At 40.3% G+C, this 14,949-nt stretch overlaps 1 protein-coding gene across 1 annotated transcript in view; it reads right to left on the bottom strand.

Annotated features, from left to right (window-relative positions):
• LOC134186569 (uncharacterized) overlaps positions 1–14,640 on the bottom strand; it is a 21,689-nt gene extending 7,049 nt beyond the window's left edge. The window contains exons 1-15 of the mRNA XM_062654558.1: positions 14,406–14,640; positions 13,784–13,880; positions 12,204–12,309; positions 9,531–9,756; positions 8,663–8,869; positions 8,564–8,606; positions 8,387–8,505; positions 7,600–7,652; positions 7,266–7,456; positions 5,592–5,690; positions 5,427–5,527; positions 5,039–5,368; positions 739–841; positions 434–675; positions 50–373 (exon numbers count right to left, since the gene is read on the bottom strand). Of these exons, the coding sequence (XP_062510542.1) occupies positions 50–373; positions 434–675; positions 739–841; positions 5,039–5,368; positions 5,427–5,527; positions 5,592–5,690; positions 7,266–7,456; positions 7,600–7,652; positions 8,387–8,505; positions 8,564–8,606; positions 8,663–8,869; positions 9,531–9,756; positions 12,204–12,309; positions 13,784–13,880; positions 14,406–14,640 (2,476 nt within the window). The remainder of the gene's footprint in view (positions 1–49; positions 374–433; positions 676–738; positions 842–5,038; positions 5,369–5,426; positions 5,528–5,591; positions 5,691–7,265; positions 7,457–7,599; positions 7,653–8,386; positions 8,506–8,563; positions 8,607–8,662; positions 8,870–9,530; positions 9,757–12,203; positions 12,310–13,783; positions 13,881–14,405) is intronic.
• Positions 14,641–14,949: the final 309 nt, after the last annotated feature.

Genomic DNA, 14,949 nt, shown 5'->3' with positions numbered 1-14,949 from the left:
AAACAAATGTGTTAAGAATTTGTCAAGAACCACCACTGAACTGTCCAACCCTCTGAGTTTGTTTCTTTCATATGTGACAAAATTTGATGCACGGCTTCCCTGCCAAATACTTTCTCTGCAGATGATCTATGGTCAGCGTTGATAAGAACTTCACACAACGTCTTGATACAAGCTTTACGACCATGTTTTTCTTTCCACATTTCAAGCATATGAAGTGCTTGTTCCTGCAGATTGTCTTGATGTTGAATAGCAATGTCTTCTAGTATTCGTCCATGCATTGGCTCAGGTTTAAGACAATGAGCAACATTTCTCCACTTTGAAGCAATCTCAACACTCAACAATTGAAAACGATCATCTGAAACAACCTGATCAACTAACAAACATAAAAGACTTTTATAAACATAAACAGATTTGGTTCAATGTAAGCATTTACATTTATCTAATACAGTTCTTGTGTTATTTCTGTAACCACATTCTGTCTTTTGAGAAGAAGACACAGAATGTGTATGATCAAAATTTTCCACAACCGAAATAGTTCTATTGGTCAAATATGCTTCAGAAAAACCACAATTCATTTGACATTCCATATGTCCTAACTCTTGCTGTGTTTCATTAGATATGTGCAGCCTATCCAAATGCAGAGTCGTGACAGCAGCCTCGTCTGTAACAGTATTACTACCAACAGACATACACTAAACAAATCTAAACTGTTGATTTCCCGTTAAATGGTGTTCTTACCTGTAAAGTTGGATGTCTCTCTCACTTCTATCTTCAGACTGAACCAACTCAACAGAGTTCATTTCCTCTGATTTCACAGATAAATTGTTCGTCTGACTACAATCTACATAACAAAACTATTGCCAATGCGGTCTGGCTCTCCTTCGTCACCTTTGTTTTAACTTTCTACTCTGTTTAGTTCCAGCCAATCAATTTGCAGAAATAGAAGCGCTGACACAGTTACATACTTACAGTTTACAACACTTTATTAAAGTTACGTCAGTAAACTGAACTGCAATTTGTTCAATTAGCAAGACCTCCACATGTTTAAATACATGTAATGCCCCATAAGTACAATAACTCTATGATTGAAAAGGCAGTAGCTAGCGGTCTAGCAGCCTTACCTCTACTGGAAGGCTAGAGGTCCGGAACTTCCTGGTTAACAACTCATGTACTGTATGTAACACGGCTGCCGACTGCTTCTTCCACCTATCGTAGGCAGAATAGAAACAGGTACTATTGCCCCTAACAATTTGTCTCGACTCTTGTTGGCAACGCCGACAAGGGTGGTGAATAGTATACCACCTGCTGGGTGCTCCCGCCTCACCAGTCGCTTTGCTACTCCTCGCCCTAGAGCCTCTATTTAGACCAACCGGCACAGTATAAAAGTTTAATGTTGTTTTCTGCTTCGTGACTGTCGGACTGTATGTGCTCGTGCAGAAGAAATGTCAGAAGCATTGTCATTGCGCATGCACTATAGATATGTGACTGCTGGTCCACTAGCCAATTCAATTGAAAAAGGTTGTAATCTTCCCCATTTTATTAGAAACATCTCTATATAGAAAGGAGAGCTGTGTGTGTGTGTGTGTGTGTGTGTGTGTGTGTGTGTGTGTGTGTGTGTGTGTGTATGTGTGTGTGTGTGTGTGTGTGTGTGTGTGTGTGTGTGTGTATGTGTGTGTGTGTGTGTGTGTGTGTGTGTGTGTGTGTGTGCGCGCGCGCTTGCATGTGTGCGTAAGTGTGTGTGCATGTGTGTGGGCATGTGCGTGTATGTGTGTGCATGCATGCATGCATGCGTGTGTGTGTGTGTGTGTGTGTGTGTGTGTGTGTGTGTGTGTGTGTGTGCGTGTGCGTGTGTGTGTGTGTGTGTGTGTGTGTGTGTGTGTGTGTGTGTGTGTGTGTGTAAACTGAGGATTTAGTAAGAACACAAAACTGCAAGTCTTTAGATCACTAGTGATGCCAGTTTTATTATATGGTTGTGAGACTTGGGCAATCACCCAAGTAGATATTCAAAGACTGACCACTTTTCAGATGCGCCTTATTATAACAAGATTAAACAAGATAAGAAATACCCTCAACTTAAAATCTGCAAAGGAAGAACCAATTCAATGTCAAATTCAACATCAAAGATTACGGCGGCTTGGTCATTTAGAACGGGTGAACATCTCTCGTACACAAAAGTTGTTGCTAAGAAGCAAGTTACATAATATGAAAAGTCCTCAGCATTGTCCAAAGAACAGATGGCTTGATACCATACAACGAGATCTGGTATCATTGAATATTGACCTGTCACAAGCAAATGACCTCACTTCCTGGCAGAAACTTCTGCGATGCCGAAGCCCATAGTGGGTATTGGCAAAATTCCAGGCTCCAGGTGTGTGTGTATGCACGTGTGTCCATTCATATAAAAGAGAGGATCTCCAAGAAAGGGGAGTAGCAGCACTACGAATCTATAGAGCTGATAGTGAAGCTGTCGCCATCTTCGGGACTTCTCTCAGGACCACGCATATTCCTGCTGATCGAATCCGCCTCCACTCCCGCAAATTTCTCTGGAACGGCCCATCTGATATCCACCAAATGTAAAATGCCCATTCCTGACCTTAAATGGTATGCACTGAGCGTGTTGTGTTTGCCAGCAACATCGAAAAAGGCAAGATATTTTTTTAGTATATTCAGGTCTTCAAAACGTATGCCTACCTTCGTTTGCTCGAGTATCCGTGTCAACTAGCTGACACAGTCAATACGCCTGTTCCCTGTAATGGCAGCAACGTCTTGGAAGTGACGATGTTCAACGGGACTGTTGAAATGGCTGCGAGTGAATCAGACAAAACATGAATAAGTTATGTACAGGAACCGTATATACGGGTAAGCAAATAACTGCACATGACTTCCAATTTCTGCTGCCCCCATGTATCTCTGAACGAAAACTCGCTGCTAATTTCTCGAACCGGGACACTCGATTACCTTTCTATTTGTCTTCAATGGAATATTAAAATCATTCCAATGCACACCCACACCAGCAATTTACACAGAATCCAACCTACACATTCCTTGCAGTGATTGAGCGCTACACAAGAGTGTGTCGATTTCTACCACAAAGGGAGAAAAGCAAGATTAATTAGACTTCATTCAGCACATCCAGAACTGTGCATATAACTGCATGTAATTTCCAAGTTTCTGCTACCCGAATATCTAGCTCTGGACGGAAAACTCACTGCTAAATTTCAGAACAGGACACTTGGTTACATTTTCATTTGTCTTCAACGAGATATTAACAAACAATCAATAATTTATCAGCCTGGGCGACGAATGGCTGGTCACTGCTATTTTCTCAAAATAAAATCGTAATACTTGAACGAGATATACTTTGAACGAAATACTTCATGAGAATTCAGTCCGGCTGCTCATTGTTCAGGTCGGAGTAAAAATGCATGTGAACGAGATATATACTTCATAATAAATTCTCAGAATGGAATACTCATAAATTTGCGTGCAACGAGTAAGTAACTGCATCTGACTTTCACTTTCCTGCTGCCCGGATATCTAGCTCTGAATGGGAAACTCGCTGCTAATTTCTCAGAATGGGAAACTCGGTTAACTTTTAGTTGTCTTCAATTGGATATTTAACTATCACCTTCCAATTCATTCAAACGCACACCCACATGCACCAGTCCCGTCTAGGTTGTACACGTCGTCGTCCTTTGCAACGCTTCCAGCGATTGAAGATTTCTTGCCGATTGCATCCACTCTACTAGCGATTGCGTTTCTCTCCAAATTCTGATTGCACTTGCACCAAATCCAACCTACCCATTTCCAGAATGGGACAATCAGTTACATTTGTCTTCAAAGGCCGTGATGTTATAACTAACAATCAATAATCTAATCATCCCGAGCAAAGAACTCTCACTGTAGATTGATTCCTTATGCAAATTCAATAGATCCCTAAAACATCAAGTGCTTGAATGGGACCATATATAGTAACTAAGTAATTGTGTCTCTCCTAAAGCAATCACCTATTCAAAGGAGAACTCTCACCAAAATCAACTATCTTTCAAATGAAAAAGCTGTCACTTCATGACACAACCCTTTGGAACCATATACTGTAGACGTTTACCATAACAGAAATACAGCATTGAAATTACCCGTGTGGGCGAATTTAGTACCCGTATGAGTAACTCTGGTTGCTGGTTAGCAAGGAAGTCCGATACATGTGCACTTTTCAAGATAAGGATTGTGAGACATATGGTGTCAAGTTGTGATTTATTGACTAAAACAAACTGGGACTCCAAACTTATCACGCAAGTATCAAATGTGTCAATACAAACATGGAGCCTCAAAAGGAGACCCTTATTAGATGAGTTCATAGATCCATTCATATCTCGACGCACTTTGGATATATTAGGAGGACTTGGTACGGTTAAACCTAAAGTATTTACTTCCAAATGAGGACAGACAGTAACTCATACATGGAATCTTCTGAACAGGGGCGTAGCGTGGCATGGGCTAGACCAGGCTATAGCCCCAAATTTGAAGGCGTGGTCATAAAACTGTGATCTGTAAATACTTGTAAGGACCAAAGCTGTATATCGTATATAGACCATTCTTGTCCAGTCTGGATCTGCCTCTGATTCTAACGTATCAGTCAATTAGAAGTCAATAAAGTGGGTGTGTCTGTAAAAGTGAGCGTGTCCCATAGCATCATGAAGTTCAACCCCCAAATTTCTAAAGGCCACATCCCCCTGGTCTGAACAACTCGTAGCCCATTCTCTGCTTCTGTAGCTGGCTAGGTGGACCGTAAACTTCCTGCAGGAAGATACTAGGCTTTGTATCTCTATTTCAGCAAGTTTTAGTATTTGGTGAGTGTTCCCCTTTAAGCAAATCAGATGACCAACACGTAAGCTAGGTGTCCAACATATAAAATGATACGAGATACAAAATAAGCCAGCCATACCATATGTAAACAGAAACTTTGTATTCCCTCTTAAACATGCAAGTAATTAAGCCAGCCTCCTCAGGATACATGCACCACTAACAATTATCAGACCTTCATAGTTAGTTTGACTTCTTTGGTGTGAGTACACCTGCTGTACACCTCTGTGACCAAATACTTTCTCTGCTGCATCTCTGCAGTCAACTTTCATCAGAACTTCACACATTGTATTGACAGAAGCATCACAGCTGTGTTTATCCCTCCAAGCTTCAAGCATATGAAAGGCTTGTTTCTGAAGGTTGCCTGCATGTTGGGAAGCAATTTCATCCTGTAAATGTTCTGCCATTGCCTCTGGTTGAAGACTGCAAGCAACTATTCTCCATTTTGAAGCAATTTCAACACTCAGCATTAGAAGAAGACGATGTGATACACATAGACTGACTCCTACATACAAAATGTAAATTTACAATAAAAAAATCTTCACTCATAGAAAACTACTTACCTTTACCCACCATCGCATGGCTTTTATCAGAACAACTCTGTTTTGCTTTTAAATGATGAAACCGTAAATCATCACGGAGTCTCACAAAAGAAGACTTCGCTCTATTGATCAAACATATTCTAGAAAGAACATCTCATTATATTCCTTGTCTGTATATCTTCTCACGCTTGCTTTGTTCCATGAAGTGTCTGCAAATTAGCCATTTCTTGTCTTGGAGCATATGAAGAGGTGGTAGATACATTGCCTTTGCCTGAATCACCATCACTACAAACAGACATATTACTGTAAATCCAGAAATTTTCGTACTCATAAAATTTTCGTTATTTTCATGCAGAGCCTGGTTGTACTAAATTAACATGAATACTAAAATTTATAGATAGATGCACTTGAATTCAGCTACAGTACAGTACCAATGTCCTGTACTAAAATAACATGTGTACAAACTACTTCATGGGCAGAAGTACTAAATTATGAGTACACACTAAAATTTCTAGATTTACAGTAGTGGTGATTATCTTTGTATTATTTTCTGACCTGTCACATTCAGTTAAACCTAGACTCGTATCTCCAGACTGATAATGCAAAGAAGAAAACTCCTTCTTCATGAATGAAGAATGCAGCAGATGAGAATCTAATAACGTAATACTGCACTATAATATACATTTGATTGCATAATGATACGAAACAAACTACACAAATAATATTCTGTCAGAAACCACCATATGCCAAATAATGGGAAGGTGAGAAGACCTACCCAGATGCCACGTAAGAAAAATCAGACTTAATAACAAAACCCCTTTTTTAAGTATTTATCTTGAACACTGATTCTCAGTCAAACTTGCCCTTATAGAGTGTGGTTACCAGCTGACCAAACTTTAGCAATCTATATCAATACGACTTGTTTGCATTAGAAAGGCAAACACCTATGACTAATGTGTACGTGTGGGTTCTTTCCTTCTGGAAAGCGTTGATACAGTTAGATGTTCCGACTACAAGCGTAGCGTACGTGGAGGTAACATCCACTATTTCTAATTGGATCACAATCAAAACCGCCTCCCAATGTGGATTGGATTTATCGCGATCAGATCGAGCGATCCAGTTGCAAGTGTGGACAGCGTTGTGGTCGGATCGTGACCTAGTTGCAATTGGGTAGAGGTTAAATAAAAGAAACACTTATAACACATTTAGTATAATTGGAAACTCACCTGGAACAACTAAAGTGACTAAACATTACTACTACAAACCTATAGCTGTCATTTGTACAGTCCGCGTCAAAACTATTGATACATTTCCAGTTTAGTTGTACTATTTGGAAAGTCTTCTTGTTTTGCTATGTAATAAGAAACCAGTGCCAAATTTTTCTCAAACAGCTGAAAAGCAGTCACAAAAGCTATTTCATAGTCTGCGCATCCGCTTAGAGAACTTTTCCATCGTCAAATGAGTCGTGAAAGGCAACGCCGCGATATTCTGTTACTATACCGCTCTGGTACCAAGAAGCCATGATCTCCCAACTTTTATGTGTTTCTCGCTCTAATGTTTACTGAACTCTCAAAAGATTGGACGCTGGAGAACGTAGAGCTTCCCATGGAAGACCAAAAAACTAGCTGAAAACCATTGATCAGCCTAGTGAACATGATGCACACAAGGAACAATGAAATCAGCAAACAAACTTGCCCATCAGCTAGCAGCGCAGAAAGGACTTGTCGTCAGTTCTTCCGCCAGCAGAAGACAACTTCGTGTCGCAGGCTATCGCTACACTATGCGTACAAAAATTCCGCTAGTGAAGCTAAAATACGAGATTCTGGACACGTCATGGTCTTGACTGGCCCGCTAACTCACCAGATCTTGCACCAATAGAAAACCTCTGGGCGGTCATCAAGCGGCGTGTTGAGCTTCGTACGCCTCACAACGTTCATGAACTTGATGACGCAATCCAGGTGGAGTGGCAGTTGCTCTCGCTTTGTGATCTGTTGCCGTACATCAAACACATGTGTAGCCAAATGCGCCTTTGTGTAGCTAGTGGGAAAATGCTATCAAAAAATTAGAGGAAGACACAAGCTACTGATGCGCACTTGTGTGTTTCCAGAAGTCTAACAAACCTACGAGCATACACAATAGTTCTTTTCTATCTAGCAAACGTACGTCACGTGAAAACGGATGCGTTTCTGCTCACCCTACCCCTGGCCATGCCTCCAAGCGTAAATGTGTCAATAGTTTTGACGCAGACTGTATCACAACATACACACTACATAGGCTTGCTCAAGTTTTACAGCTACCTAGCAGTGGCTAGCATATAACGAAACTCAAACAATGAAAGGACCAGAGATGCCAATACCTCAGTGTGCCATCAACTGGGCATTCAAAGTTTAGTAGGACAAACAGACAAGGCAGATTATGGTATACTACAGCAAAATCCCACCTAGAAATCTCCCATAACACAAAACAAGGTTTGTTTTGCATAAATAAAAACCTCAAATTAATCAACTTACAATTCAACAAAACCTTACTTCTTATCCGTAAGAGTCCACTTTTTGTTATTAAAAATTCACTGTGCAAATAGACACAGCAGTAACGCGTGTGCACTGAGAAATCACCCAAAAATTGATACAACAACTAGCTGACAAGAGATTAAAGTGCAATGCTACACACAACCTCACTATATCCTCGCTCATAAGCCAAAGAGATATCAACCATGCCAGATGTTACAAGTACTTCTGCTCACTCTGTATAGCAAAGCAATTGACCTCTCGACCAGTTGAACGACTCTGCAACAATCTCTAGCTATACAGAAATGTGTTCTGTTAATAAATATAAATATTCTCACTTCCCATCATAACTAACGTGCAGACGGGTAATAAAATGATACACTGCGTTACTAGTTCTCCTAGTAGTCCATAGATTGTATTGGAGTTTTAAGTTTCAGTATAATATTCACTGAACAGGTAAACACCAATCATTACCTTGTGTATCTGTCACTTCTGCATATTTACTAGTTGCCTTTTCCCCTACAAATTCCGTGCTTGCACTTGCATCAACATTCCCTTGTTTGTTGTGTTTCTTGTTTGTCTCTTCTGTCCAGCTGTGTATGTCAAGTCTCCACACAATCAAACTTTCTCATGTACAAAGTTTCTTCTTACCTTTCATCATCCATGGTACATGCTCTAACAGTTGTAGAATTTTCTGAAAATAGATCACATTAAAAAGATCTTAAAAATTAAACATTCATTCCAAATTACCTGCACGCTTAAAAACAAGATATCGTTGTGGATGCATCATCAGTTCGTTCTCAAATGCTATAACAAATTGTTTCCATTTGTCAACCACATTTTCACTAAATTCTCCAGCTTCAAGAAAGTCAGATATTTCAGGCAACATTGCATGATATCCAACTGATGTCTGTACAATTTGTTGTTCCAATGGCACATCAACTCTGTGACTTATGCCTACAATTACAAACTAAATGACAATTACAAAACTAAATGACCATTCTAGACAAAGACTCAACAAAACGTATTGTATGGCATTACCTAGACAAATCTGTGATACGTCAAATTACAATTCTAATCTTACAAAAGGAATTTGAGTTGTAATGAGTTCATCACTCAGAGCATGCCATATTTCAAAATGTTGTGCAAGCAAAACATCGTAAAATGAATGTGAGACAAGAGAGTAGAAAAAGGAAGAAACAAGTATGCTAGCCGCTAGCTAGGGTTAGCAGTTGAGCAAGCATGCAGGCAAGTAAAAAGAAAAGTCAAAGTAAAAATAGAAAAGACAAAAAAAAGTGTAAGCAGCAGCTGTCTAAAAACCTTAGGCAGCAATAAATTAATTTGTACAACTGAAAGACGTATTAGAATTCTTACATGTCAACTAGAAATAATCATCAGAATTACAGTACGTCCATTGGCATTTTCCACCAAGATGACAGCTTTTTTAGCACTGTTATCAGTGCCAAATGTCAAACTAGAAAGCCTTATGATCAAGCATTTAGTAATACTGGTCAAATATTTAAGTACAAGCATCTTCTAAGAAAAAACCACAACAGCATTGTAAACGTCTGAAAAGTTTCAAAACTAAAACATTCTATAACAGTTAATTGTAACCTACTTTGATGTTCTGAATGTAAATGAAGCTGCATTTCTCTTTCCAGCTTATTCAGATAAGCAAGAACTGATTGCCTCCATTCTTGAATAAGATCTCCATTCCAAACTCCAGTCTCCATAAAATTACTTGCTACATCAAGTATTCTCATTGCAATGTTTTCAGCTGACAGCTGTAAACACTGCTGAGAAAATGAAATGTCATGTCTGGAAGCCATGTCTACAGACAGCACCTACAAATTCGCATGATTAACAAATTATCACAAAGAACAAACATAATTACTACAGAAATGATGGAAAACTAATGGTTTGTAATGTCCCAGTCAAAGTACCTCAATCATTATCATAATACAAATTAATACATTTTTACACACATCATGAAGTCTTAACACATGTTGCAACTACATGTGAAATGCTATTAAACTTACCTCTGTACGTACATGTTGCACTGTTCTTATCAGAGGTTGATAACTGCATAAAAAGCATGCAGTTCTACATTCAATGTATCATTTAATTATGACCTACATCCCTGTACATCATAAAATGATATTAATTAATTAATTAATGCAGTAGGTCTCTCTTTATTTATCACGTTAAGTGGAAATGGACCGACGTCGCTTGTTGCAAATTCTTTCTGTGAGCCATAGTAGCGAGGAAAGGAGAGACGGTGATGATAGGAGAAACGATGATGATACGTGAACGAGTGCAATACTATAAACTTTGTCAACACTTGGACGCGACACCAAACTGGTTTTGCAATGACGTCTCATGACCACTCCCTACTCCAGCAACTTCTATACTGTGCCGATTAGATTAGACGGCAGACTCGAGCCAGTCTCTCCCCGCCTTCGTCATTCCCCGTGGAGGGAATGACGAAGGCGGGGAGAGACTGGTTCGAGTCTAATTAGATGGAGGCTTTAGGGCGACGAAGAGCAAAGGGACTGGTGGCCGGGGCGGGAATACTCCCTAACGTGTCACCACCCTTACTGGCGTTCTAATTAATTAAGACAAATTCGTAGGAGCGATAGCGTCGGCTTGTAGTCTGTCTACAGTCGATGAAAGGAGCAGTTGGCAGCCGGTGTTACGCACAGTTCACGAGAAGGGCTCAAGTTATTGAAGTCTCTGCGACACTTCTGGACGGCTCACATGCCACATAACTCACATATAATTAACACAAATTTCATCCAACCTTTCACTAGATCGAAGTGGCTGGCTTCAGGTACACCGTATCAAACTCGCTCCGACTACACGTACGGGTACACGGCAAAGCTGCATGGTCACATGACAGCAAGTTGGTCACACGACAGGTTCGTTGTGTGCACGTGCCATTGACTATCTGCACATGCGGCTTCAAAGTGTACTCTGATTTGCGCCAGTTTCCTTCACGCGCAAAAGCTCGACAAGCAAGGGCAGGCTAAACAATCAGTGATATGACTGAAGCTGGCATGTAGCATGATAATTTGACCACACAACTCAACATATTTCTAGTGCTCTCGCCACTAATCTGCTGCATCCGTAAACACTGCTCTACCCCGGATTAGGGTACGATGAAATCTGTCTCTCTAATCTACTACATTGGGCTATTGCAGTTACGTAATCTCCAGGCAGGATTATGGATGACATTTATCAAGGGAGAGGAGAGGAGGCAAGTACAGCAGACCTCTTTTCAAGGGGGAGAGGAGGTAGGTTGCAGCGTACCCTTTTCCAAGGGGAAGACAGTTGGATACCTTTTTCCAAGGGGAGTTATAGCTAGGGAAGGTGCATTGCAACATACCTTTTGCAAGCGGATGTTGATGCTATGTCACCATAGCACATCTTTTCCAAAGAGGTAGCTAGCATGCGAGGATAGCGGGCTGAGGGAGGAAGATGGAGTGAGGAATATGGAGATGGATTGAGTAACAATTAATTAAAATGAGACAAATTATTTGTGTTCTGTCTTCTGCAGATACTCCTGTATACATACTAGCTATTCTTTTTCTTTTTCGTATATTCTTTCTTACACCAGGTATTGTGTGTGACATACATAGCAATAATAACAATAGTAATTATAGTTCAGCCTTGTGGGAAAATGTGTCTGGCAACTTTGAAACTTTGTTGTTCACTATCCTAGTGCAGAATATATTACGCGCGCGCGCGCACACACACACACACACACACACACACACACACACACACACACACACACACACACACACACACACACACACACACACACACACACACACACACACACACACACACACACACACACACACACACACACACACACACACACACACACACACACACACACACACACACACACACACACACACACACACACACACACACACACACACACACACACACACACACACACACACACACACACACACACACGAGAAAAGAGGAAGAGGAAGAAAGGGTTTTCCCAAATCACGCCATTTGTCTTTGCATGTCCACAATTAAAGTTTCAAGATCATGCATCCACAGTTGTCACTCCACAATCATCACGCAAGTATTCCACCAGATACTGTGGAATTTTCCCTCACAAAGAAACTCTTCCATTTGTCAAGCAAATATGGTATGAAGTGAAGAAGTTTGGAAAGAGCCAGTGTGGTAGCCCCTAGCGGGAACCGAAAATGATAGCAGCCCTAAACGGACGATCATTGTACTGGTAGCAGCCCAAACGGAAGCTAACGAGAGGGCACACGGGCATGGTCACCGGCGGCAGGGTATCGAACGTGAGCGGACCCAACACCAACATTGACACTCTGTCACTTTCATCGCCACCTCCGGAGTAAGCCCTACACACGACCAATTCGCACACTCACACACCAGCACGCAAATTAATAAATTAATAAATTAATATTTTAATAAATTAATGCATTAATACATTAAATTGCACCACACAAAACACCCTAACGTATGTAGACTCACGTTATGTTATCTAGTAGACTTGGTCTTACAAGCCACGTGGCATCCCGACCTCGCACAACAGTCCACACACAGAAAAGTGGGCGGGGCTTGTCTGTGATACTGTTGCTATGACAATCTTGATTTTTGAAACTAGTTACTCTAATGAATGAAAATGAGAACTGCAGCCTAATTGCAAATGACAGTCTACACAAAATGTGGGAGTGTCTCGTCTGCTGATCTTCGAGATGGCCGTTGCCCCTCAGTAAAACTGATCCTAACCCCATTTCTAATCCTAACCCTAATTATAAGATCGCCGAGTACAGGACACAGATATTTTTTCGAAACACACATTTGCGTGCAATATACCCGTAATTGACAGTAACTAGATTCGACTCTCCGACTGATAATAATTTACTCTGCAGTCAGGCAGTCGGACTACAATCAGACACACTGAAAACCCCATTTTAATCCGAAAAAATAATAAGAAATATTGGGTCAATGGCACAATCACATGCACCATAGTGTATACGTGTACGTGTAGGGTTTTAGAATTAGAATTAAAGTTAGAGTCAGTGCTAGGGGTTATCTAGTTAATTATTGTCAGTCGTGCGATTCTACTATTAATTAATTGAAGTAAAGTGAAGATATTTAGTTGTGCAATTTATGTATCACATGATTTCTTAATTATTATGGCATTTCAATATCAGTTTCAATGTGCTAGATGTAGAGGGCATTCACAAGCAATTGGCATGGTTGCTACAAGCTACGAGCTATCTCTTAATTCTTATAACAGAGAAGTGTTGTGTATGATTTGGGTAGTCACTCTCATAAGTGTAGGATATTAATTAACTTTGAAAGCTCAAAATGTTACTATTTTACAGTCAGTTTGTTACCTGTCTCGTTTGTAACAATGTTCGTTCATAATTATATGATTGCACAGGGCCACGAATTATCTTAACATAAGATTGCTAACTTCTAATTAAAAATTTTATTTTGTTATTCATAAATTTATACAAATCTGAGTTATAAGAGACCTTTTCTAAAATTACGGTACACTCTCTGACCGACGACAGAAATCTGTCGCTATATCTGCATACTATCATAGACAAACGTACTGAGGCAATTATTAACGCTAAGGTCGATTGAATTTTCGCCAGACATAACGATTTGGCAAGGCTGTCAGTCAAAAGTGATATCTGCATTTCTGTAGACAATGACTGTGAGTATAAATAACTGAACTAGAGAGAGAGGTTTAAATAGTTATACAGTACTCAATTTAGAATGCCATAACTTGATCAGTTTGGAGCAATAACAGGCTAATAACGAAGACTATCACAAGAATATTATTTAGTGTCCGGAAACGTTGGCGTATATGTGTTGTGTTTTCTTCGATTATCCTTGGGAGATCGAAATCTACTAAAAATCGTCCATTTCTCTTTGTTTGAAGACGCAGCCTCGCCTATAGTACACAAGAACAAGGATCCAGAAACATCGTTACAAGCATTTTACTCTCCTAGATCGTTGCAATACGGTAATGCTTTGCAGTGTTTGGTTTCACAAGCTACGTAAGTGGGTACGTGTTTTGTGTACGAGATTATGCAGTCCAGTTTAATTAAAGCATTTGCTGATTGCCTAGCGTCGTGCTACTTCAACAGCAGTCGTAGGAACTAAACGTTAGACTAATTTATAATCTAAAAACATTACAACGTATCAGGCACCGTACACGGTAAAAATTGAAATGCTAATCTAATAGATGTTTGTTAATACTGCAGTTGCTGCTAGCTTCTATTTCTACAGCCGGCTGCTTTTTCTACGTAAGTTTGATAGTAAAACTGCTGCAGAAATTTTGTTATAATAGAATGTAACTGCTAAAGTAGCAAAACGCCTCCACGGCTACAAATTAACAGACTGCTAAAACAGCTAGACTCTAGACTGGGTTGCATCCATGTGATCAGGACGAGCGCTAACACTGACGATCCTCAACCCTGTACTTCGATACGAGCAGTTTCTTTCCGTTGCCCATTCGGACCGCTTGAAGCACTGAATGGTCCAGCAAGTCGCTTTGCTTCACAAGAGTCATAGAAGACAATAGAGTCTCCAAGTTCCAACACGTATGCTAGAGTATGCCCGTCTCGACTTGCAGTATTCCACTTCTGGACCCAAAGGTAGACGTCCTTAATATAGGAAATGACCTCTTTCACAAAGGCAAATTCTGGCATGGAGCACTTGATCAGCACCCAGGCCCCCTTTTTATGAACAGTTCTTTACACTTTTGCCCAATTTGACCTAAAGATTGAAAGTGCCCACTGTGTTGACGTTATAACATTTTCCTTCATAGAACAATGCGTAAGAAACTCACACAGCAACAATGGCTTGATCATTAACGTAGTCAAGAAAGTTGATCTTCATCGATTCATCCTCCAGTTCTCTGCCTGGGTACGCTTGACCTGATAACAGTATTTATTAACTTCATGGCTCATACGCCTACATTTGCACGAAAAGAAGTGCTTGAGCTTACAACGTCCAAC

Source organism: Corticium candelabrum, chromosome 11, assembly GCF_963422355.1.
Source record: "Corticium candelabrum chromosome 11, ooCorCand1.1, whole genome shotgun sequence".
Taxonomy (NCBI): Eukaryota; Metazoa; Porifera; class Homoscleromorpha; order Homosclerophorida; family Plakinidae; genus Corticium; species Corticium candelabrum.
Note: the sequence above shows the minus strand (reverse complement) of the source record. Positions and strands in the feature narration are given on the sequence as shown.